The 22,754-nt window shown below is 40.5% G+C and overlaps 1 protein-coding gene across 2 annotated transcripts; it reads right to left on the bottom strand.

Annotated features, from left to right (window-relative positions):
* Window positions 1-2: 2 nt before the first annotated feature.
* ZNF483 (zinc finger protein 483) lies at window positions 3-16,963 on the bottom strand. 2 transcript variants are annotated; one of them, XM_084899211.1, is made up of 6 exons: window positions 16,878-16,963; window positions 14,361-14,846; window positions 13,672-13,760; window positions 13,008-13,134; window positions 12,536-12,628; window positions 3-6,613 (listed from the first exon to the last, which is right to left on the bottom strand). In XM_084899211.1, the coding sequence occupies exons 2-6, from the start codon at window positions 14,746-14,748 to the stop codon at window positions 5,040-5,042; spliced, it is 2,271 nt and encodes a 756-aa protein (XP_084755337.1). In that variant the 5' UTR covers window positions 14,749-14,846; window positions 16,878-16,963; the 3' UTR covers window positions 3-5,039. The 2 variants fall into 2 exon arrangements, with proteins under 2 accessions (XP_084755337.1, XP_084755338.1); XM_084899212.1 differs by having other exon boundaries at window positions 14,361-14,892; window positions 16,878-16,910.
* Between the last annotated feature and the right edge of the window lie 5,791 nt (window positions 16,964-22,754).

Here is a 22,754-nt window from a genome sequence, read left to right on the forward strand (position 1 = left end):
TATTTCTCCATTAAACACAACTTTATTGTTTTGGTAGAACTACAATTCACTGTAACTGTGTAGCATAGGACATTATTGTTGTATTGTAATATTTGTACAGGAAATGTGCATTATTTCTAGCATTACAGGTAAACATTTCACCAATGTACTCAGTATCAACAGACAGATTCAGTTCAGATAGCTGTTTTCTAGGCACTGAAGTAACATCACAACGTCTTGTGTATTTTACATACACAGCACAAGTTCAAGTACACCTATGCAGAAAGCACAAGTTTTAGCAAATCTGATGTAAAGCATAATCATAAACCAAGACACTTACTACTTTAATAATTAAATTGTTTTCTAGCTTAAAAACACAGAAAAATACTGAATTTTTAAATGAAGGCATATTACTGAGGCAGAATTCAGTGCAATACAGAAGCTAGTACTACGACTAGTACGGTAAAAAGAGTGGAAGAGGGCATAGTGCACATTGAATGATGAAAGGCAATTGCAATTTACTGAAGGCATAGCAAATGGAAAAGCTATTTGTTGTATATCAACGTGTTAAAGATACCACATTAGACAATATTTAAGACAATACCTAATATTAGTCACTTTTCAGCAACAATCTAGTGAGTTCGGTAAGTACTCTCCTAAGTCAAAAAAGAATCCAAGAAATTAGTCATACGAGATGAGAACTAAATATCAAAAAAATATTACACAACTTTTGAAGAGGATTTGAGTTTGTAAATTTAGCCAGCTATGAAATAGTATGAGTTCCCACACACAAACAAAAAGAATCTTATTCTTATGATGGAGAGATGATAAAAAGAAATTATTTTAGTAGGTTGATTTAGTCAGAAATTTGAGGAAGAGACTTAAAAAAATAATATTTACAAATACTGAAAATTCCAATCCTTTAAGTAATTTTGCTCATAGAATACAAGAAGTTTCTGATGATATCAAAGGCCAATGGATTCAAAACTTGAAAAATTGCAAGAATTTATCTTCAGCTTTAAGTGAGTTGTATAGCATAAGACACAGCCCCGTGAAAACTTTGGGTATATTCTGTCTCAAATAACATCCAAATTTACAAAGAAATGTCAATTTACTATCTAAAAATTCACTCAGAACAGAAATTTTTGACAATTTTCCATCTGTCAAAGAATTTTAGCTAGAGAGAAAAATTTGTTTCTATTATAAGAGGAACTCTAGCTATATAAAGTCAAAAGACCAGCTATACTGGCTTTTTAAAGCAAGAGAATGGTATTTACCTCTTTGCAATTTCACTGTTTCATACTAAAAATATTTGTGCTCAATTTTTTGAAGCAGACTCCAAAAAAGAAGTCATGATGCTAAGATTCTTCAATATATTGGTGGAAATACAAGAAGTATACAATAATAATTGCCAGGTTATGGAACTGTACTGAAACTATGGAACTCCGAAAAGAAAACGTGTGTGGGGGAGATTTCATGACATTGGATTTGAGAATGATTTGTTGAACATGACACCAAAAGCACAGGAAAAAATAAACAAAAATAGGCAAATGGGACTACATCCAAACTTAAAACCTTCCGTGAAACAAACGAAATAGTGCCAAGAATATGGAAAATACTCCAATGGAATGGAAGAAGACACTCAAAAATCATAAATAAGGGGATAATATCTAGAATAAATAAAAAACAGCTAAAATTCAAAAATAAAAACTTGATTAAATAATGGGCAAATGATTTAGACAATTCCCTTAAGATATACAAATGGTTAAGCATATGAAAAGATTTTCAACATCACTAATCATCAGGGAAGTGCAAATCAAAACCACATCTGTTAGAATAGCTACTATAAAAAATATAGAAAATAATATGGTTGCTAGGATGTGAAGAAACCCTTATGCACTGTTGGTAAGAATGTAAAATGGTGCAGCTGCTATGGAAGGTTCCTCAAAAATTTTAAAATTGAATTACCAAATGACTCAGCAATCCCCCTTCTGGGAATGTATCCAAAAGACTAATAATAGATCTTTAAGAGATATTTGCAAACCCATATTCATAGCAGCATTATTTATAACAGCCAAGAGGTAGATGCAACCTAAATGTGTACTGATGGATGAGTGCATTAAAAAAATGTGGTGTAGCCCTAGTCAGTTTAGCTCAGTGGATAGAGTGTCAACCTATGGACTAAAGGGTCCCAGGTCCAGGTTGCAGACTCAATCCCTGATGGGGGGCATGTAGGAGGCAGCCGATCAATGATTCTCATCACTAATGTTTCTATCTCCCTCTCCCCTCTCTGAAATAAATAAAAATACATATTTTTAAAAGTGGTTTAAACACACAATGGAATATTACTTAGCCTTAAAAAAGGAAATCCTATCATACACTACAAGGATGAAACTTGAGGACATCCAGCCAATTCCACTTGAAGCACTGAAAGAAGGGATTCAAATAGGTATTTATACACCACTGTTCATATCAGTGTTATTGACAATAGCCAAAATAGTGGAAATAAAGAAATCTACCAACGAAGGATGAACAAAAAGCAGTGTATGCATACAATGAAATCTTATTCAGCCTTAAAGATGAAATTCTGACACATACTAATGAACCTTAAAAACACATGTGAAGTGCAACAAGACAGGCACAAAAGAACAAATACTGATGAATCTATTTATATGAGGTACATAGAATAGCCAAATTCATAAGACACAGAAAGTAGACTAGTGGTTACCAGGGGCTTGGGAGAGGAAATAGTGGTGAGTTATTGGTAAATGAGTGGAGTTTCAGTTTGGGATGATGGAAAACTATTGGAGATGAATACGACAACTGCACAACAATGTGAATGTATTTAATGCCACTAAATAGTACACCCAGAAAGGATTAAAATGATCATTTTTAAATTATGTATTTTGACCACATTGAAAACAATTCTAAAATAAGTAACAGAAAGAAAACTCATTGACAGGAGAAGCCTTGTCTTGTGGTTTGACTTTAAAGAAATTTTTCTTCAATAGAAATCCATTAAAATCTTTTTTAAAGCAAGGTCGTCATTTTAAAGTAAACATCCTGAACAAGCCTCTTCTCAAGAACTTTACACATTTAATTCTTTCTGTAAGTTACTTTTTCTTCTTTTCAGAAAAACAAGATGGGGTTTAGATAAACAAACTGGGTTTTATATCTCCTAAAAGGAAAACTTACAAGGATTTATATCTTTCCAGAGAAAAAGAGTTTTTATCTTAAAAAAAAAAACCAAAACCTTAAACCAGGTAAATGATTCTCATAAGCCATATTCTTTTAGGGCTAACTGTCTCTGGTTGTTCTCTTTAGCAATAACTAAGCAAACCAATTTATGCACTAACATCTGTATTCTTAATTCCTTTGAGGTCTAATTTCACAACAGAAAACTTAAGTGAAAATGTGTTATAATTTCTACATTCCTTTCCTAAATTTTATTTATTATCAATGGAGTCTCTTTAGATTATAGAATATGTATTCTCCAGATGGTAGATCAGAATATCAAATTCCTACTGTGGGAAAGTCAGGTTGCATGACTGAGAGAACATGGCAAGTAGAAGAGTAGATTCCCTATCTGAAGGTAGAAGCGGCTGCCCCAAACAACCTGTCTTATGAAATAAGGCCTTAGTGTTGTCATCCCTTACATTCTTCAAGACTAGCCTTTTTTTAAGTATGAAGTTCCCTATTTTAAATGATGACAACTAATTACACATACACACACACACACACACACACACACACACACACACCATGCAGACCAACTATGACATGTCAAGGGCCCAACTTTAGCTTGTGACCTTTGTCATACAGAATATTTATATTCTACTGACAGGAAGCTGTACTTAGTACAGGCAAAAATTTAAAAAATAAAACTTTATTTTGCAAAAGGCAACCCATTCAGATAGCTGTTTCCAGCACCCGTTTCCTCTCACCCTCAACACCCTCAATCTATTTTCCTAAGACTATGTCTCTCATGTCTGAGATGGCTCAGGTGCATGTTCCTAAAACACCAATCCTCTCAGACAATGCTCAAAGGAAAAACAAGTTAGGTGTTTGTTCAATTAAAACATTCCCTGAAGGCAAACTTGTTTAGCTTCACTGACTTGTTCCTGTTTACAGCATTCTAGCATCAAGTATTCAAGGCATCCTGTATTCAAAAAGGATACTATTTTCGCACTGCCAGAAGTATAGTATCCTAAATCATTATCTACAACAGAAACTTGAAAATTGCAATGAATCAAAAATATTCAACTTATGCCCTAGCTGGTCAGCCCAGTGGATAGAGTGTTGGTCTGCGGACCAAAGGGTTCTGGATTCGATTCCCATCAAGGGCATATATGTAGGTTGCAGGCTCCTCCACGGCCTAAGCCCTAGTCAGGGCACATGCAGGAGGCAACCAGTCGATGAGTTTCTGTCACACCAATGTTTCTCTCTGTTTTTCCATCTTTTTTCCAATCTCCATAAAAATCAATGGAAAAAATATCCTCGGGTGAGGATTAACAAAATAAATAAATAAATAAATTTAACTTATTTCTAGAGCTTCAGAAAATATGAGGTACAAAAAACAGCAACCCCAACTTAGAAATTATTAGTCCCAACCCTTCATTCTATCAGTTCAAAAACTGAAATTCAGAAAGGTTAGATAGTAGATTGGTTGGAAACTGGGACTGAACTTAGGTTATCTGACTCCAACCAAGTTTTCTATTACATTACATGAGAGTGTCAGGGGAAAGCAGAAGAAAGGGAAATCTTCTAAAATGGTTAAAAAGGTAGGTTCTGGGCATCTCTTCCCCTGCTTTTTAAATTCATATTTGGCCTTTTACAATAATTTCACATCTCACACTATTTTCACTTTTCCAGCCTTTAACTAATATCTCCCAAAAGTTAACATTCTTATAAAGAAGGTAGAATGGGGGAAAGTCTATTTTTCATAGCTGCCAGCCGATCAAAATTGCAGCTATTAATCAATGTGGTGGCAATTTATATCCAGGTTTCTAATAAGGAACAATTTTGATTAACTTTCCTCCCACCTTGTTATAGTTCAAGAATTACTCTCCGGAGTGAAATCCCCGATGTCTAATGAGGCCTGAATTACTTTTGAATGTTTTCTTACATTTCTTACATTCATATTCTTTCCTTCCAGTATGAATTTTTAGATGCTCTACAAGGATTGAGGTTCTACTAAAGGTTGCTCCACAGTAGTCACATTCGTAGGGTTTCTCTCCAGTATGAGTTCGATAATGTTCATTAAGAGATGAGCTCTGACTGAAGGTTTTTCCACATTCTTTACATTTATAAGGTTTCACACCAGAATGGATTCTCTGATGACGACTAAGGAGAGAATGGGTAGGGAAGGCTTTCTCACACTCACTACATTTGTAGGGTTTTTCTCCCGAATGAAGGCGCTGATGATAAATTACAGATGTAAAATGGCTGAAAGTCATTCCACAATCATTACATAGGTATGGTTTTTCTCCAGTATGAATCCTCTGGTGTCGGGTAAGGCAAGAATTCTGTCTAAAGGCTTTTCCACATTCACTACATTTATAGGGTTTCTCTCCAGTATGAATTCTCTGATGCTTGGAAAGGGATGAGCTATGACTAAATGATTTGCCACATTCAGTACAGGTATAGGGTTTTTCTCCAGTATGAATCCGCTGATGTTGAATAAGAGATGAATTGTCACTAAAGGGTCTTCCACATTCTTTACATTTATAGGGTTTTTCTCCAGTATGAATTCTCTGATGTTTAACGAGGTGGGCAGTTAAGGTGAAACCTTTTCCACAATCATCACATTTGAAGGGTTTCTCTTTACTATGAGTTCTACGACGGGGGGTGAAGGAGGCACTCTTACTGAAAGCTTTTCCACAATCACGGCACATGGAGGGTTTTCCACCAAGGTAAAGTTTCTGCTGTTTGGACAGTGTGGTACTATAGTCAAAGGACTTTCCACATCTGCTACATGTAGGGGATTTTTCTCCAGTCTCTGTTCCCTCATCTTTATTCGAGGTTGTATCCTGATATTTACTTTTCCGACATTTCTCACATATAGGGATTCTTCTTCTCTTAACAAGGGATAAACTTTGAGTAAAGTCTATCCCACAGTTACTGCACTTCTGGGGCTTAGTACCCATATAAATTTTCTTATGTGTCTTATGTTTCTTATGTTCAGTAAGAGATGAAGAGGGACTTAAGACTTTCCTGCCTTTCTTATGTTTCCGTGGCTTTTCTCCAGTGTACACTTTGCGGTTCACAACAAGGTCTGAATGAAAACTAAAGCGTTTCTTGATTTCATTATACTTCCGATATTTCTTCCGTAAGTAGAGTCTCAGATGCTTAAGATCTGAGGTTTCCTTGGCCTTACTTCCAGACGGGCCCTTTTCTGAGTCAAATTCCTCACCCTTATTGCCTCTCCCATGAGTTTTCTTTTGTGTGCCTCCTACTTGCGAGCATCCCTTATTGCTATGGCCCTTCTCTAATCTGCCACGTTTGGAAGATTTTCCCATCAAGCCATAATCACCACACATTAAGTACTTATCTATTATTTTTTCTAAAGTTGATTGGTCCATAAGAGCATCTTGATTTTGAACAGATTCTTCCAATTCACCTCTAGGTTCACACTCTAAAAGAAATAACACAGAATATTTCCTGTTTGCAATAAAGGAAGGTACTGTATTTGGGACTAAACTAGGGATAGGGGCAGTGATGACTATAAGGATTATGACTTGGACAATTCTCAGATACACTCTATAAAACAAGGAAGGGAAAATGATATAGAGAAAGTAGGTAAACATAGGGATTAGGAAAAATATTGAGGAAGGTGAAAAGTTTATGCTTTATAGTTAAAAATGCAAGTTTTCATCCCCATTTCAAATTTTTGAAACAGGCTCAGATTTATTCTTCCTATACCCAATATTCCTTTTTCAAACAATAATATTAGTGCAAAATGTATTGAATACTAAATGCCAGGCCAAATATCAAACACTTTACTTGTATTTCACTTAATCTTCACAACAACTCTATGAAATAAGCCCTATCATTATCCCTGTTTTGTGAATGTGACAAGTAGGTACATAGAATGTAAGTAGCTTGCCCAAGGTCACATGTATTATAGGTTGCAGTGCCATATTTTTAACCTAGTCAAACACTAAAGCCCAGGCTTTTGATTCCTATACTATATTGTCCCTTCTCAAATCAGTCAAATAGTACTAAGTTTATATGATAAGCAATAACACCTATGCTAGACATTCAAAGGTAGCCACAATCTGGCCCTATCAACCTTATGGATACTTTAATCAGGCATCCATTTGCTATCCCTAATATACTATAGCATTTTCAATCCTATTCTTTAATTATTTTGAAAGAATTTTGTTGATTTTTAGAGAGAAGGAAAGAGAGAGAGAGAGAAAGAGAGAGAGAGAGAGAGAGAGAGAGAGAGAGAGAGAGAGAGAGAGAGAGAAATATCAATGTGAGAGGGAAACAATGATTAGCTGCCTCCTGCACACTCCCTACCAGGGATGGAGCCACAACCCAGGTATGTGCCCTGACCGGGAATAGAACAGGTAACCTTTAATGCATGGGATGATGCCCAGCCAACTGAGCTACATAAGCTAGGGCTCAATTCGATTCTTTTAGTGTTAACACTTCTCACTACTTAAAATGTAATCCCACAGCACCTTCACTATCACAAGCATATAAATTTGACAGGGCCTAGGGTTCAAGTCCCACAATCTCAACAGGGCCTTTCCTAGTACTATACTCTTTATGCCCTTCAACAAATTTTGAATTCCTTTATTCACCACATCATCATCCTGACTCTTAATTATAAGATTACATTGTCACTTTTATAAAATTATAAACAGAAAACTATAAAACACAAAGTTCTGCTACCCAGAAGTTAACTATTATTAATAACTCTGTGTATTTTCTTCTAGAAATTGCTCTATATTTTAGAATAGAAAAAGATGCATAATATATAGGCTTACTTTTCTTTTCTTTTTTTTTTTCTTTTTTTTTAATATATTTTATTGATTTTGTACAGAGAGGAAGGGAGAGAGATAGAGAGTTAGAAACATCAATGAGAGAGAGTCATCGATCAGCTGCCTCTTGCACACCCCCTACTGGGGATATGCCCGCAACCAAGGTACATGCCCTTGACCAGAATCGAACCCGAGACCCTTCAGTCCCCAAGCCGACGCTCTATCCATTGAGCCAAACCGGTTTCGGCGGCTTACTTGTCTTATTCAAAATTCTTTCCCATCTCATTGATCAGTCTTCATAAAAATAATTTTAATTAGTTACATAACAACTAATTCTATATTATTATATTTATTTGTTAATATAACATATTAGTTTATTTATTAACCTTGGATGTTTATCAATTGATTAATATTTCCTCAAAAGAGGAGTTATAAAAATAGAATTACTGAATTAAAGGGTAGAAAAGTTATACTATCACATGAAGCATGATGAGCAGAAGTATCTGAGTACTCATCTCCAGTCAAATGATCTTTCTTTAAATCGTTGTGAATATGATTGATAATAAATAGTATTATTGCTTTAAATGTATTTCATTGTTGCTCAGTTGGTCGGGCATTGTACTGTGCAGGGGGGTTATAGGTTTATTCCTAGTCAGGGCACATGCCCAGGTTGGTGGTTTGATCTCAGGTAGGGGTGTGCAGGAGGCAGCCAATTGATGTTTTGCTTTCAAATTGATGTTTCTATCTCTCCCTGTCTCCCTTCCTCTCTCTCCAAAAATCAATTTTTTAAAAACCTTAAAAAGAAAAATAGGGATATTTCATTCTTGATAAGTGATTTAGAGCATTATTTTCATGTCTATAGCTACTTAAATTTTAATTTTCTCAGTTATTTTTAATTTTATCAGCTATCTACTCAAATTCTTTGCCCATGTTTCTAATAGACTCAGTGTTTCTTATTGTTTTACATGAGCTTTTAATAAATTATGGCTATTAACTCTGCTTTGCCTGTCAAAAACATTTTTTTTCTCCTGTCTGCTATAAAATGACTTTTAGACAAGTTGAACAGCTAAATGATGCTACTTTTATATAAGAGGGAAGGACATATATTTGTACCAATATAGATTTCTACCTGCTAGATTTTTAGAATACAAAACATTTTTAGAATCCCTTTTTGGAATTACTCTCCCAAATGCTACTTAAACATAAGGCAATCGCTGTCCTTATGGAAACAGCCAATAGGTTATCTAAAATGAATGGTTAAGAAGATGGAATAGCCGAAACCGGTTTGGCTCAGTGGTAGAGCATCGGCCTGCGGACTGAGGGGTCCCGGGTTCGATTCCGGTCAAGGGCATGTACATTGGTTGCAGGCACATCCCCGGTGAGGGGTGTGCAAGAGGCAGCTGGTCGATGTTTCTCTCTCATCGATGTTTCTAGCTCTCTATCTCTCCCTTCCTCTCTGTAAAAAATCAATAAAATATATTTTATTTAAAAAAAAAAAAAAAAAAGAAGAAGAAGAAGATGGAATAGCCAAAACCGGTTTGGCTCAGTGGACAGAACGTGGGTCTGTGGACTGAAGGGTCTCAGGTTCGATTTTGGTCGGGGCATGTGTCTTGGTTGCGGGCACATCTATCTACAGTGGGGGGTATGCGGGAGGCAGCTGATCGATGTTTCTCTCTCTATCCCTCTCTTTCTTCCTCTCTGTAAAAACTCAATAAAAAAAAAATAATATATATATATATATATATATATATATATATATATATATATATATGATGGAATAGTGCAAAGTGAATCATTTTTTTCCTTTAAAATAAACTAAGGTATTGATAAGTAATTATTTTTAAAATGTAAAATGGGGTTATACTATACATGATGTCCTCTGGACAAATAGATCTTTCAAGATTCAATTCAAATGTTAATTAAGCTGTTGCTCCTATATTTTTCCACTGCTCCTAATACTTGCCATTATAGCATAAGTCTCTACGGTGTCCATAAAAATTCACTTTTCAGATCTTTCCTGTGGCACTTACCTGGCAACTAACATCACCTGCTGTGCTTTATGAATCCACCATGGCATTCATGCCAAGGCCACTTCCTGTAGCTGGTCACAGTCGATGACAAGTATAGCTGGGATACTCAGGCCCATTTCTGTGAGACATAGGACTCTGAGAGGAGACTGTGACTCGAGGACTCCTGGTTGGCCTCGCCAAAATTTCCTTAAACTGCATTTTAGTCTAAGACTCTTCCTACCCAGCCTTCCTTCTCTCTCCTTCACAGGTGTTATACCTACATCACGCTCTGACCTCACTCCCAGCCTCTTCCACAGCCTGCCCTGTTTTTCATTGCAATTTTTCCTAACAAGTCTCTGGCAAGGTTAATCATGTCTTGGCATCTACTTATCAGAAAACCCAAACTAAAGGTCTATTAAAATGAACATTCCAGAAAGACAACATGTATATCCTAATCATCATTCCCTTTTAATTTTAGCAAGATGGCCCACCCAGGAGAATCCAAGATGGCTGCTCGGGTAGGCAACTAGCCGCAGCCGCACACAACAATTTTAATAAAATACAACTAAAATATAAAATGGACATTACCCAGAACTACAGGAAAGTCGACTGACTGGAAATCCTACAACAAGAAGCAAGGAGAAAACCAGAAGGAAGCGCGGAGGAGCTGTAAAAGCCTAAGGTACGGAGACACGCGGCGCACGCGAAGAGGACGGAGCCGGAGAGGAGGGAGGCCGAGTGCCTGGCGGGCGTTCCCAAGCGGAAAGGAGATAAAACTCCGACTGTGCTGGGCCCCCAACTGCTCTGAACCCCCGTTCTGGGCCAGACCCCGGGGACTCAGGCTCAGCCATAGGGAGCTGGGCTGTAAGTTGGAACCCCGGGGTAGCGGAGAAAGGAGGTCCCGGAGGCGCGCACACTGTCCCCAGAGAAGGGACGATCGGCTGTGCCGCGGGATTGCCCTGACCGGAAGGAGACTGGGGCTCCAGACTGCTGTGAACGCCACCTCCAACTCCACTTCCAACTGAACTGAACCCCAATACCGGGCTCATTGGGGGAGAGCATAGACTGTTTGGCAGCAGGCGAAAATCGAGGGCACCTTTCTCTCAGAGGCACCGGCAGCGAGCACTGAAGGACCCGCATAGGGCGGGGCTGACGGAAGCCAAAGCTGCAGGCTCCACCCTGAAACCCCGTCCCATCTGTAACTGCGAAATGCGACAACAAAATAGATCACAAACGAAAGAAATGGAGGACAAAAAGCGTCTGGATATAGAGTTCAAATCTACGCTTATAAGGTTTTTCAAGAATTTCCTAGAAAAGATGGATAAGGCCTATGAGGATATGAAAAGAGATCAACTAGAATTAATAAGGAGTCAACAAGAAATGATAAGGGATCAACAAGAAATAAAGAATACATTGTCTGAAATAAAAAATATTCTACAGAGTCCTAAAAACAGAAGGGAAGATCGCAAGAATCAAGTCAAAGATTTGGAACATAAAGAGCCAGAAGACACTCCTCCACAGAAGCTAGAAGGCAAGAGAATCCAGAAAATTGAAGATAATGTAAGAAACCTCTGGGACAACTTCAAGCGAACCAACATCAGAATTATGGGGGTTCCAGAAGATGAGAGAGAGCAAGATATCGAAAACATACTGAAAGAAATAGTGACAGAAAACTTCCCCCACCTGGTGAAAGAATTTGACTTACAAGTCCAGGAAGCGCACAGAACTCCAAACAAAAGGAATCCAAAGAGGACCACACCGAGACACATCATTATTAAAATTCCAAGAGCAAAAGATAAAGAGAGAATATTAAAAGAAGCAAGAGCAAAGAAGGTAGTAACTTATAAAGGAGCACCTATACGATTGTCAGCTGACTTCTCAACAGAAACCATGCAGGCCAGAAGGGAATGGCAAGAAATATTCAAGGTGATGAATAGCAAGAACCTACAGCCAAAAATAAGCTACCCAGCAAAGCTATCACTCAGAATCGAAGGCCAGATAAAGAGCTTCACTAATAAAAAAAAGCTAAAGGAGTTCATCACCACCAAACCAGAATTATATGAATTGCTGAAGGGGGTTCTTTCAGAAGAGAAAGTAAACAAAGATAAAAATTATGAACAACAAATACGTAATTATCAACAAGTGAATCTAAAAACCAAGGAAATTAAAAAAATCTGATGAACAATATTAACTGTTGAATATAATAGAATCAGAGGTATGGAAGGGGAGTGAACTGACGATTCTTGGGGAAAAGGGGAGAGGGGAATGTGGGAAGAGACTGAACATAAACTGTGCACCTATGGATGAGGACAATGGGGAGAGGGGAAAGGGCAGAGGGTGGGGTGGGAACCTGGTGGAGGAGAGCAATGGTGGGGGGGGGGAGGGGGAAGGAACATTTGTAATAATATGAAAAATAAAAACTTATTTAAAAAAAAAAAAAAAAAAAAAAAAAAAAAAAAAAAAAAAAAGATGGCCCACCCAACATTTCAAAAGGTCTTCCCAAATTACTTGGCAAGCAACTGTTTTAATTTCCTTGTCTATTTTTCACCAGCTCACCTGGTATGGAGCCTTCTGAGACTTCTTTTTCCAGAATCCCTGGTTCAACCCATGTTAGCTGGGAAATCACATCTAATTTGGTCATTGGAAAGCCTGCTCATAGAGAAAAAAAGAAAAAGAAAAATGTCTGTTTTCCATAGAACCAAGTCAATCAGCATTCATATAGACTCTGGTTCTCCAGGGAAGAGAAGATACTGTCAAATAGAGACAGCAATACTGAAATTTGAAGAGAAAATGGGGGAGGTATGGTCTTGATGAGGGCAAAATGATGCTCAACATTTCCAATTCAATGAAGCAAAGACTCTTTTTTTGGAGAAAACTGGGCAGAAAAGTACATTTTTCAGGACCCATTCTTAGGATTAATTCTATCATCCCTGCATGCCCAGCCAAAACAGTAACAATTGTCTTTCAAAAATAGTGGCCCAAAAGATACCCAGGTCAGCTGCTAGATCACAAAGAGAAGGTGTCTTACCCAGAAATTGTAGGTGCCTACAGTTCTCCAGTAGCACTTCCTTATATATCTCCCTTTGAAAAGGTTCCAGCTTCCTCCACTCTGCTCTGGAAAAATTCACAGCTATATCCTTGAATGTCATGGATTCCTAGAACACCAAATACAGTCTTTTTTTGCATTAGATTATTCCTAAATAGATCCTAAGATTTCAGAGAGTATAAACTATTAGTTTTGATAGTATTTTAATCTCTAAGGATTCCAAAGCAAGCTATCAATATTTATCTATTTCTTTCTTATCTTTGTACACTGGCTAGAATATTCAGAAAATACTCATTAATAGCAGTAAAGTTAAAACATCCTTATCTTTTTATGGGCATTGTAAGAGCTGCTTTTGATTTTCCAGCTGGTGATATTTTTATCATGTTAGGAAATACAGTTCTCTTTTCACCTGGCTACCTGAATCAGGAATAACTGTTACATTTGAGCAAATAATTGGTTTTGTTTTTATTAGAGTCAACCTTGTGACAAATTCTCAAGACAGGAAAAAAAAATAGAATGTGAAGAATAACTTTGAAGAATGAGACCAGAAGACTGTCTTAATTATTCTGTCTAGCATTATTCTACCACTCAGTAGGAGGTCAGTAAGTATTTACTTAAGAAAGAAAACCAGTGAAAGGAAACTTACCCTGGCCTCAGTATTTGGAAGGACAGAAACTGTTTTATCTTCTTCAGGATTCTCTTCTTGGGAAATATCAGAATCTTGAGAAACTGGATCTATGAAAGGAAGAAAAAAATACAGTACAGTCTTTCAAATGAATTCCTCCAACTAGCAATTCCCATATGTCTCTAGAGAAAAAGGTCGTAAGAAACAGAAAGTTTTCTCCTACTCTTTCAAACAGAAAGAAGAGCCATAGATACAGATTCCCATTAAAACCCAAGCTTATCCTCTTACCCTATAAAATACCCTTTCAATTCCTCAGATCACAAAAAAATGATTTGCTTGTGACTCCAAACATTTTCAGGTAAATCTGTTCTCTCCTGTGTTCGAAAGTCCCCTCTTGCTCAAAGGGAAAGAATTTATTGTTTCTTGAGCACCCTCCATGTATTATACTTGCTCTATTTATTCCTCATCACACTGGAGCTAAGATGGGATCCCATTTTTATAGCAAAAAAATAAAAATAAATTCAAGTTCTGAGAGGTCATGTAGCTTCCCCAAGATCGCACAGTAAAAGGCAGGGAATTCAAACCTAACCCCACCTCCAAACTTAGTCTTATTTTAGCCTCCTCTTTAGCAATCCATTGCTGTCTTTTGGGGAGTTCCCTCTCACGTGCTAAGATCTTTCCCACTTCCTCCCTCCATCTATAAATCTCACCTTCCTTTTCTTTAAGCGTTTGGGTCAAATCCTCTATTAGGGTCGCCACTTCCTCACTATCCTTAGGACGTTGTGATTTTACCCAAATCCTGATCTCCCCAGGCAAAACGGACAGGAATTGCTCAAACACCAAAAGCTCTAAAATCTGTTCTTTCGTGTGGATGTCTGGCCTCAGCCACTGAGTGCAGAGCTCCCGGAGCTGACTCAGGGCTTTTCTGGGTCCAGCCTCTTCAGAGTAACAGAACCACCGGAACCTCTGTCTGAAGGACTCTGGGTCAGTAGGGTTTCCTCCAAGGTTAGCTTCTTCCTTCCCACGTGCATCCATTCTGAGGTCCTCGTTTTGTTCATTTGAAGTCAGAGCCGGAGGCTCTGGGGAGAAGGCCGTCATCCTGTTCACGAGTGTTACGGTTCGCAGTTTGTATGACCGGCAGGAATTCAGTCCCCTTTAGACTCTAATTGAGTATCAGTACAGTCTACCAACAGGCACTGCAAATAGCAAATATCAAGGATTCAGTTTATGGTCTTGTAGGAACTGTCAAGAAATATAAGATAGTAAATAGGTGAAACAAATCATTAATCATAAATATAGATATATCGATATATAGATATATAGATATATAGATATATAGATATATAGATATAGAATATATATATTCTCACAGGCCAAAGCAGCCTTGCCCAGCTACTATATTAAAAGCATAATTTTCTTTGTAGGTAAAAAGCCGAGGAGTTACTTAAGGGTAATTAAAGGTACCCTCCAGCCCTAACCAGTTTGGCTCAGTGGATAGAGAGTTGGCCTGTGGACTTAAGGGTCCCAGGTTCAATTCCTGTCAAGGGCATGTACCTTGGTTGCAGGCACATCAGGGGATGTACAGGAGGCAGCTGATCGATGCTTCTCTCTCAGTGATGTTTCTAGCTCTCTATCCCTCTCCCTTCCTCTCTGTAAAAAAATCAATAAAATATTTTTTTATTTTTAAAAAGGTACCCTCCAGAAAAACAGTTTCTTTAGACTCAATACTCCTCATAAGCAAAACTGATCAGAGAAGCTCAGGGCTGCAGGAAGATACAGTCACAAACCTATCCGTCAACTCCTGCCCTCGCGGGCAATGGCCACACATTTCCACCAGCTGCTCAACTCAGAAGCCTGATTTCATATTTGCCTATCAAATTTCTCACAAAACCAATATCCCAATTCTGGCAGCTTTAATTCCTAAGAACCTCACCATTTTATCCTATTGAAACAGGACAGGCTTCTCCAGTCCAGTATCACACTGTAGCCTAAGGATGCCTTCTAATATGCAAAATAAGATTCCCCCCCCCCCAACCTGTCTCCACATAAAATAAAACGCAGCGGTCATGCATGATGATCTAGAGACCCTGTCCGGATGACCTCGCCTCTTGAGTTCTATCTGTACCCTTGATGGACACTGCAGCAATAATAATAATAGTAATAATAATAATAATAATAATAATAATAAAGTATCCCCACCACCACCATCAAAAAAAGGTATCTCCCTATCCCCAGACACACAATCCCCTTCTATTCTTGCACTAGCGCCATATCTTCTCCTAGGAATGCTCTCTTCTTTCCCTCCCCACGCTGAGGTTTTCCATTCTTTAAAACTGGCACCTTTCAATCCTTTCATCTGTCCCCTCTGTGTGACGCTTTCTCTGAACCACAGGTGCTTTTCTGCCGAGAGCCTGTGTGGCATGCCTGCTTTTCACCCTACAAAGAACTGATCGTCCGTGAGCTGGGAACGGGGTTCACTACGGTGGCTGGCTCCCCACCCCCACAGAGCACCCACCCAGCCTGAGAGGTACTACTGCGCACGCAGCAAGTGTCAGAACCCCCCCCCCCTCCTCCTGTAACCATGGTAACCGTAACTACCCACCTCCGGGCACACAACTCGGCACACAGCAGGTATGACGTCAGTTACTCCTCGGCCAGATAGTAGGCGCCTACCCCGAACCTGGCGCCTCGCTGGGCATCTGGGGCTCTTCGGGGTCTAAGACACTCCTCTAGGTCTCCAGGGCGCTTACAACGGAAGCACCGAGAAAATGTGACGCAGCCAGAAATAATGGGGGAGGGAGAGAGAAGAGAGAGAGGAGACAGGTGGGGATTTGCCTCCCAGGGGACCTTGGCAACGCTGGAGACATTTTGGCTGGCGCGGCTGGGGAGGAGGGATGCTACAGGTACCCAGCGGGCGGAGCCAGGGATGCTGCTGGACATCCTGCAACACAAGGGACAGCCCTCCTCCCCACACGCGCACAGAACAAGGAATTTTCCCGATGGAAATGCCACAGTACCTACGTTGCTAGACCCCCGGGAGCAGGGAGGGGCTGGGGGGAAGTTCGGTCATCCAGGGGAGTGCCCACCTCCCACAGGAGCTGCGGGACTGGGAGGGAGCGCATAGCCAGGTCATCGGTCGGCTGCCCTCGGCCCCCGCCCCTGCCCAAGTGCATCCCCTGGACGACCTGGGGGTGGCCCCAGAAGGAGGGGCCCTGGGCAAGCACTACCTGCATCAGGACCAGCAGCCACGACCAGCGCTACCGCAATGAGCTTCTAGAAGCTGGACCTGCAGTGGCTGCGCGCGCAAGCCGGCGGGGTCCCACTGCGCCTGCGCACGGGCGCAGAACTACGATTCCCGGGGTGCGCTCCTCCCGCCTCGCCCAGGTCCTGTGCTTTCCATAGGCTCCCACCCCGCCTGTTGCGCAGGATCGTTGGGAAGCGGCTGGTGGGCTCGGCCACAGAATTATTGCTGCGCCAGAGGCCTGAAGGCCTAGAACATTCTGAGGTTTCCAGATCTATGATGTTCTATCTCCTTGGCAACCTCAAACCCTCCCGCCCTCCTCCCCGCCCTATCCATCCCCAACCGAGGCTGGGAAAACCCACCGCTGGAGCGTGTTAGGGATGCATTCAAGGCAAGCCATGATTCATGCTGCAGCTTGAATTAAACATCAGTTTTATGACTTGCAACCTGCCACCGTGGTCCAAAACACCATCATGCTTCGCCTGAATTATTGCACTAGCTTCTTGATTTCACAACACAGCCAAAGAGATGCTAAAAACAACAACAACAAAAACACAAACAAAAAACACACACACGTAACACAGAGTATGCCCCTCCTCTGCCTGAAACCCTGCAAAGGCTTCCCATTTCACTCAGAGTAAAAAACCATATTTTGTCAGAAGCCCATGAAGCCCGTGGAATCCAGCCCCCCATGACTTCCCTGACATTTGCCCCCACTTCCCTGCTCCAGCCACAACAGCCTCCTCACTCTCCTCTCCCTCCTGCCTGCCTGGCACTCCTGGCTGACATGTTTCACGCTGCCCACCCTCCATTTCTTCTCAGGGGTGCTCTCTCACCACTACCCTTATATTGGAATCCCACCCCTTCCCACTCCTGCTTCCCCTCCTAACAGATCATACAATTGTCTTGTTTATTACTCATTATCTGTCTTCCTCACTAGAATATCAGCTCCACAAGATTAGGATTTTTATCTGGTTTGTTCCATGGCAGTACAATCCTCCAAGTCCTAGAACAGGGCCTGACACATAGTAGGTGCTGAATAAATATCTGGTGACTTTCTGGGCACTTGTATGAATTAGTAAGGGCACAGCGCAAAGGGCTGAGGAACTCTAGAGGATTATTTGGAGCTTCCTAAATAATGAGGGGGAAAAGATTCAAGGAGCAGGATGGGGCAGACTGCGCTCAACTAAATGAAGCTGCTGGGTTTGACTCAAAGGCTGCTGCAGTCAAGAAGCAGCTACAGCCGGGACCGGTTTGGCTCTGTGGATAGAGCGTCAGCCTATGGACTGAAGGGTCCCGGGTTCGATTCCGGTCAAAGTCATGTATCATGGTTGTGGACACATCTCCAGTGGGGAGTGTGCAGGAGGCAGCTGGTCTATGTTTCTCTCTCATCGATGTTTCTGACTCTCTATCTCTCTCCCTTCCTCTCTGTAAAAAATCAATAAAATATATTTAAAAAGAAGAAGAAGAAGAAGCTACACCAGTCCTAGGTCCGAATGCATATTCTTCTCCACCTACCTCTCCTTGGGTGGCTGAAAATGGAGAGATATCAACGAGTAGCTGAGGAAAGTAGAGGAACATGAAATGAAAGTGGCTCATTCGTTTAACAGGGCAGGTCAGAGAAACATCAGTGGTTCTCGAGCTTTGGTGTACCTTACAATTACAGGGCATTCTTCATTTGAATACAAATTTTGAGACTCTCCCCCATACAACCTTTTGCAGGTGATCCTTGACTACCCTTTGAGACACACTGCATTAGTTGAAATCTGCAATTAAATGACGTGCTACATATGAATACATTACCAGGAAAGAATGAACCCTTCTTGGAACTGGTGGCCAAACTGTACATTTTTATTCAAAGCAATCATCTTGGTAAAGAGTGGTGGATTGTGCATCAGGAAAGAAAGAGCAGACGACAAATTATTAAGCTGGTGGGATCTCTAACCAGGATAAATAGTCTTAGGAATACTTAAAGCAAATAAATAGGCTTCTTGCTTGTTTGTTTGTTTCTTTGTTTGTTTTTAGCTGTTTTGGCTTCAGTATGGAAAGTAGATTGGAAAGAGGTAAGGCTGGAGACAAAGTTGATGCACTATGTGGCAGATTGTATTTTGTGAACATAGCTGCACCAATATATACATATTCCATCTGGGTATATGTTCTTACAATGTGATGTTAAAGTCCTTCCATTGAGAGGACTCCCCCTTGAACCTGGGCTGACCTTTTTTTAAAAATATATAGTTCATTGATTTTTTACAGAAAGGAAGGGAGAGGGATAGAGAGTTAGAAACATCAATGAGAGAGAAACATCGATTAGTTGCCTCCTGCACACCCCCTACTGGGGATGTGCCAGCAACCAAGGTACATGCCCTTGATCGGAATTGAACCTGGGACCTTTCAGTCCACAGGCCAATGCTCTATCCACTGAGCCAAACCGGTTAGGACCAGGGCTGACCTTTGTAACTACCTGTGCCAATAGAATGCGATAGAAGTGACGCTGCCTGGCTTCTAAGAATGGGTACATCAATGTAGCTAGCAGCCAGCATCCCAGAAGCCCCACTTGCTCTTTACTCTCTTTTAGTCACTATCCCAAGGGTGACTGAAACAATAGAATAGTTTTATTTGTCTTCATACCCTAGAATCTAGAGTCTATAAACTTGAATCATATATCTACTCTTTGTATATAGCTTCTTTCATTCACATTATATCTGTGAGATTTAAGAGTATTATTTCATGTCATTATGAATCAATGAAAATAATTTTTATTTTCATTGCTGCATATTATTTCCCTGTGGCTTGTTATTTATGTTAAAATTTCTTCTATTTCACAATCCCTTGCCCAGCCTTTGTTCCCCTATACCAGTGGTCGGCAAACTGTGCTCCCGAGTCACATGCAGTGTGTGTGTGTGTGTGTGTGTGAGAGAGAGAGAGAGAGAGAGAGAGAGAGAAAGAGAGAGAGAGAGAGAGAGAGAGAGAGAGAGAGAGAGAGAGAGAGAGGAGGAGGAGCCAATCTACCTGGTTTTCCTGCTTTTCTTCAAGAATCAGCCACTTTAAAACAAACTGGAGAGCCGAGGTCCTGCCTGCTCCTCCTCACCTATGTTGTACAGAAATGACACTCAGGGCAGGGCAGGGTCCCGCCCAAGGTCAGTCAGCTGGAAAATTGGCAGCTAACCAGCTGCGAGGAGGAGCCTCCCAGGAGGAGGAAGCACACCTTCCCCCATAGCTGGAGGGAGGCGGACAGCCTAGGAGTGCGGGAGAGGAGTGCTAAAAGTTGTTTAAATGCCAAACTCTATCCCAAAGGAAATATTACAGATGAAAGAGGAGTTTTCCCGACTGAAGCCCTGCGTTTCCCCCAGGCAGCCTTGGAGATGTCTCCTTAGGACCCTGAAGGCTTCTGAGCCCCTACAGTTTGCATTGCCTCAAGGACACCAAGTCCCCACCTCCTAGTGCCTCTGGCCCTGGTTCAGCTGAGACCACCAAGTACATAGTGAGGGGGTAGGGATGGGCAAAAACGGGTAAACGGGTGAAGGTGGTTAAAAGGCACAAACTCCCATTGATAAGATATTACAGTCCTGAGATGCAATGGACAATGTGGTGACTATAGAATAGTTAATGCTGGATTATATGCAAGTCACTAATGTTACTGGAAAGGGACCTGGCCCTTAACGGGTCTGCCTCGGGCCAGCTGGTAGTGTGTGGGTTCTTGACTTCATGCAGGGAACATTTCACAACGCAAGCGCAGGTGAAGTTTAGAGGACGTTTTTAAAGCGGAGACAGTAAAACAAGAAAGGGCTAGGGAAATGAGCCTCGCTGGTCTGCTCTGGCTCACTGAGTCAGAGAAAAGGGGCCTTGGGGACAGGTTCAGGGGGTTTGTCTGGAACGAGCTGTCACTGCCCATTGCTGCCCTGGCTGCAAGCCTGGTTGGCAAATGGCACTAATTGAATTTTTGCAATCTGTCTCCCTCAGTAGGGCGATTTAAGCTATTACCCATTGGATGGGGAGAAGTGGAAACCATTTGCTCTGAAATGACCCCGGTTTAGGGAAGATAGGATTTACGAGGTGGCTGCAAACTGCTTGGCATTTAGATTCTCTAGTCTAGATGGCTGCAAACTGCTGTTTAACTATCTGTCTTAGTTTCTGTATTCTGCTTGTCCTGGCTTACAATCACAAGAGAAAGAATTGTTAACTATGTGGTGACGGATGTTAATTAAACTTATTGTAACTATTCTGCAATATACACACGTGTATATATATATATAATAGTATGCCTAAAACTTATACAATAGTATACATCAATTATGTTTTCATGAAAAACATATATATGTATCTCACTGGTAAACTTTGAGAGTAACACTTGAGCTTTATCAGGACAAAGTGAGAAGCCAGAATGCAAAGGATTAAAGACTGTTTACCATAAGATTTCTTAAAGAAAAGAAAATAAGGCAAGGTAAGAGGGGAAGTGACAGAATAGAGCCATTTTAAGGAGAATGAACATTTGCTGTTTACACTAGTGGAATGGGTTGTTATTGTCTTATTGTCCAACTTTCCCTTTCCCCCATATCTATTAATAGTCCCAACTCCCCACTGCAAGGTGAACAAGTGATCAAAAGTAAGTCAATCAACTCTTCAGTCCCAGGATGTTAATCATGACACTGTTGAAGAAATCAAACCTGGTTTTGTGTTTGGATCAGGGATATCAGAGGTGACTTTAATTTCTATAGCTATGAGAGAGTCATTCCAAATACTCTTGATCTGTCAAAGGAACTGTAGAGGAGGCGGGAGGTGGGGGTGAAGGCAAGAAAAATCTTTCCTCTATTCTCAAGGTTCTTCTGGCTGGTCTAATACTCATATAGATGTGAGGCAGATTAGCAAGTGAAAAGAACCAAATTTAATACCTGTACATATGGGAACCTCAAATACATGAGAGAGTCAGAGACTCCTCGTGCAGAAGAGGCTGAAACAGAAAGGCAACATGGGTACATAAGATGTTGTGAGCTAGGGATGAGGTAAGGTGCCTTGGGGGTTTCAAAAGGTCATTGTAGTGCAGGGTGATAAGAAGAGCAGACCTTTAGTCCATAGAAATCTGCCCTGCTCTATACATAGATCAAAAGAAGTGACCTCTGATAATCTCTTCTGGACAAGGCCTCTAATTAAAATTCTTCTAGGTAGTTAAAGGGGTGGGCTGAGATGGACACAGAGGCTTCTCTGGAGCCTGCAGGTAAAGTTGCCTCCAGCTCAGAATAATCTGAATACCACAGAGGCACATTTTGGAGTGATTCCTTCTGGACCCTCACAGAACCCATACGCTATGTACTGTGAATTCATTTACTGCATAAATAAGATAATTTAATTACTTAAGACATGAGTCTCTTATTCCTTATTAAAATTAAATAAGCTATAATTTTAATCACAAGAAATAGAACAAGCAAATATTTGAGATTTAAGCATGACCTTTGCCCCTTAAGAATTCATTGATTCATTGTGCTCCTCTGGTCATCAGAATGTAAAATTCTTCTCATCATCTCTTTTTGTTGTTGTTGAGAATGGTAGACCAACAGAGCACTTTGGATTTCCAGAGAATTTTGTGTCGGCAAGATTATTTACCTAGAGTGAGAAGTGGTGTGAGGCTAAAAACCTCAAAGGGCCGAAACTGGTCTGGCTCAGTGGATAGAGCGCTGGCCTGCAGACTGAAAGGTCCCAGGTTTGATTCCAGTCAAGGGCATGTACCTTGGTTACAGGCACATCCCCAGTAGGGGGTGTGCAGGAGGCAGCTGATTGATGTTTCTCTCTCCTTGATGTTTCTAACTCTCTATCCCTCTTCCTCTCTGTAAAAAATCAATAAAATATATTTTAAAAAATGAAAATA

Source organism: Pipistrellus hanaki, assembly GCF_964339955.1.
Source record: "Pipistrellus hanaki genome assembly, chromosome: 11".
Classification (NCBI taxonomy): domain Eukaryota; kingdom Metazoa; phylum Chordata; class Mammalia; order Chiroptera; family Vespertilionidae; genus Pipistrellus; species Pipistrellus hanaki.

Coding starts and splice junctions, on each gene's coding strand:
- ZNF483 (XM_084899211.1), bottom strand. CDS start 14,748: ATGACGGCCTTCTCCCCAGAGCCTCCGGCTCTGACTTCAAATGAACAA. Junction 13,761..14,360: donor AACGCTTAAAGAAAAGGAAG/GTGAGATTTATA, acceptor TTCCTTTCATAG/ATCCAGTTTCTCAAGATTCT. Junction 13,135..13,671: donor TTCCAAATACTGAGGCCAGG/GTAAGTTTCCTT, acceptor TTGGTGTTCTAG/GAATCCATGACATTCAAGGA.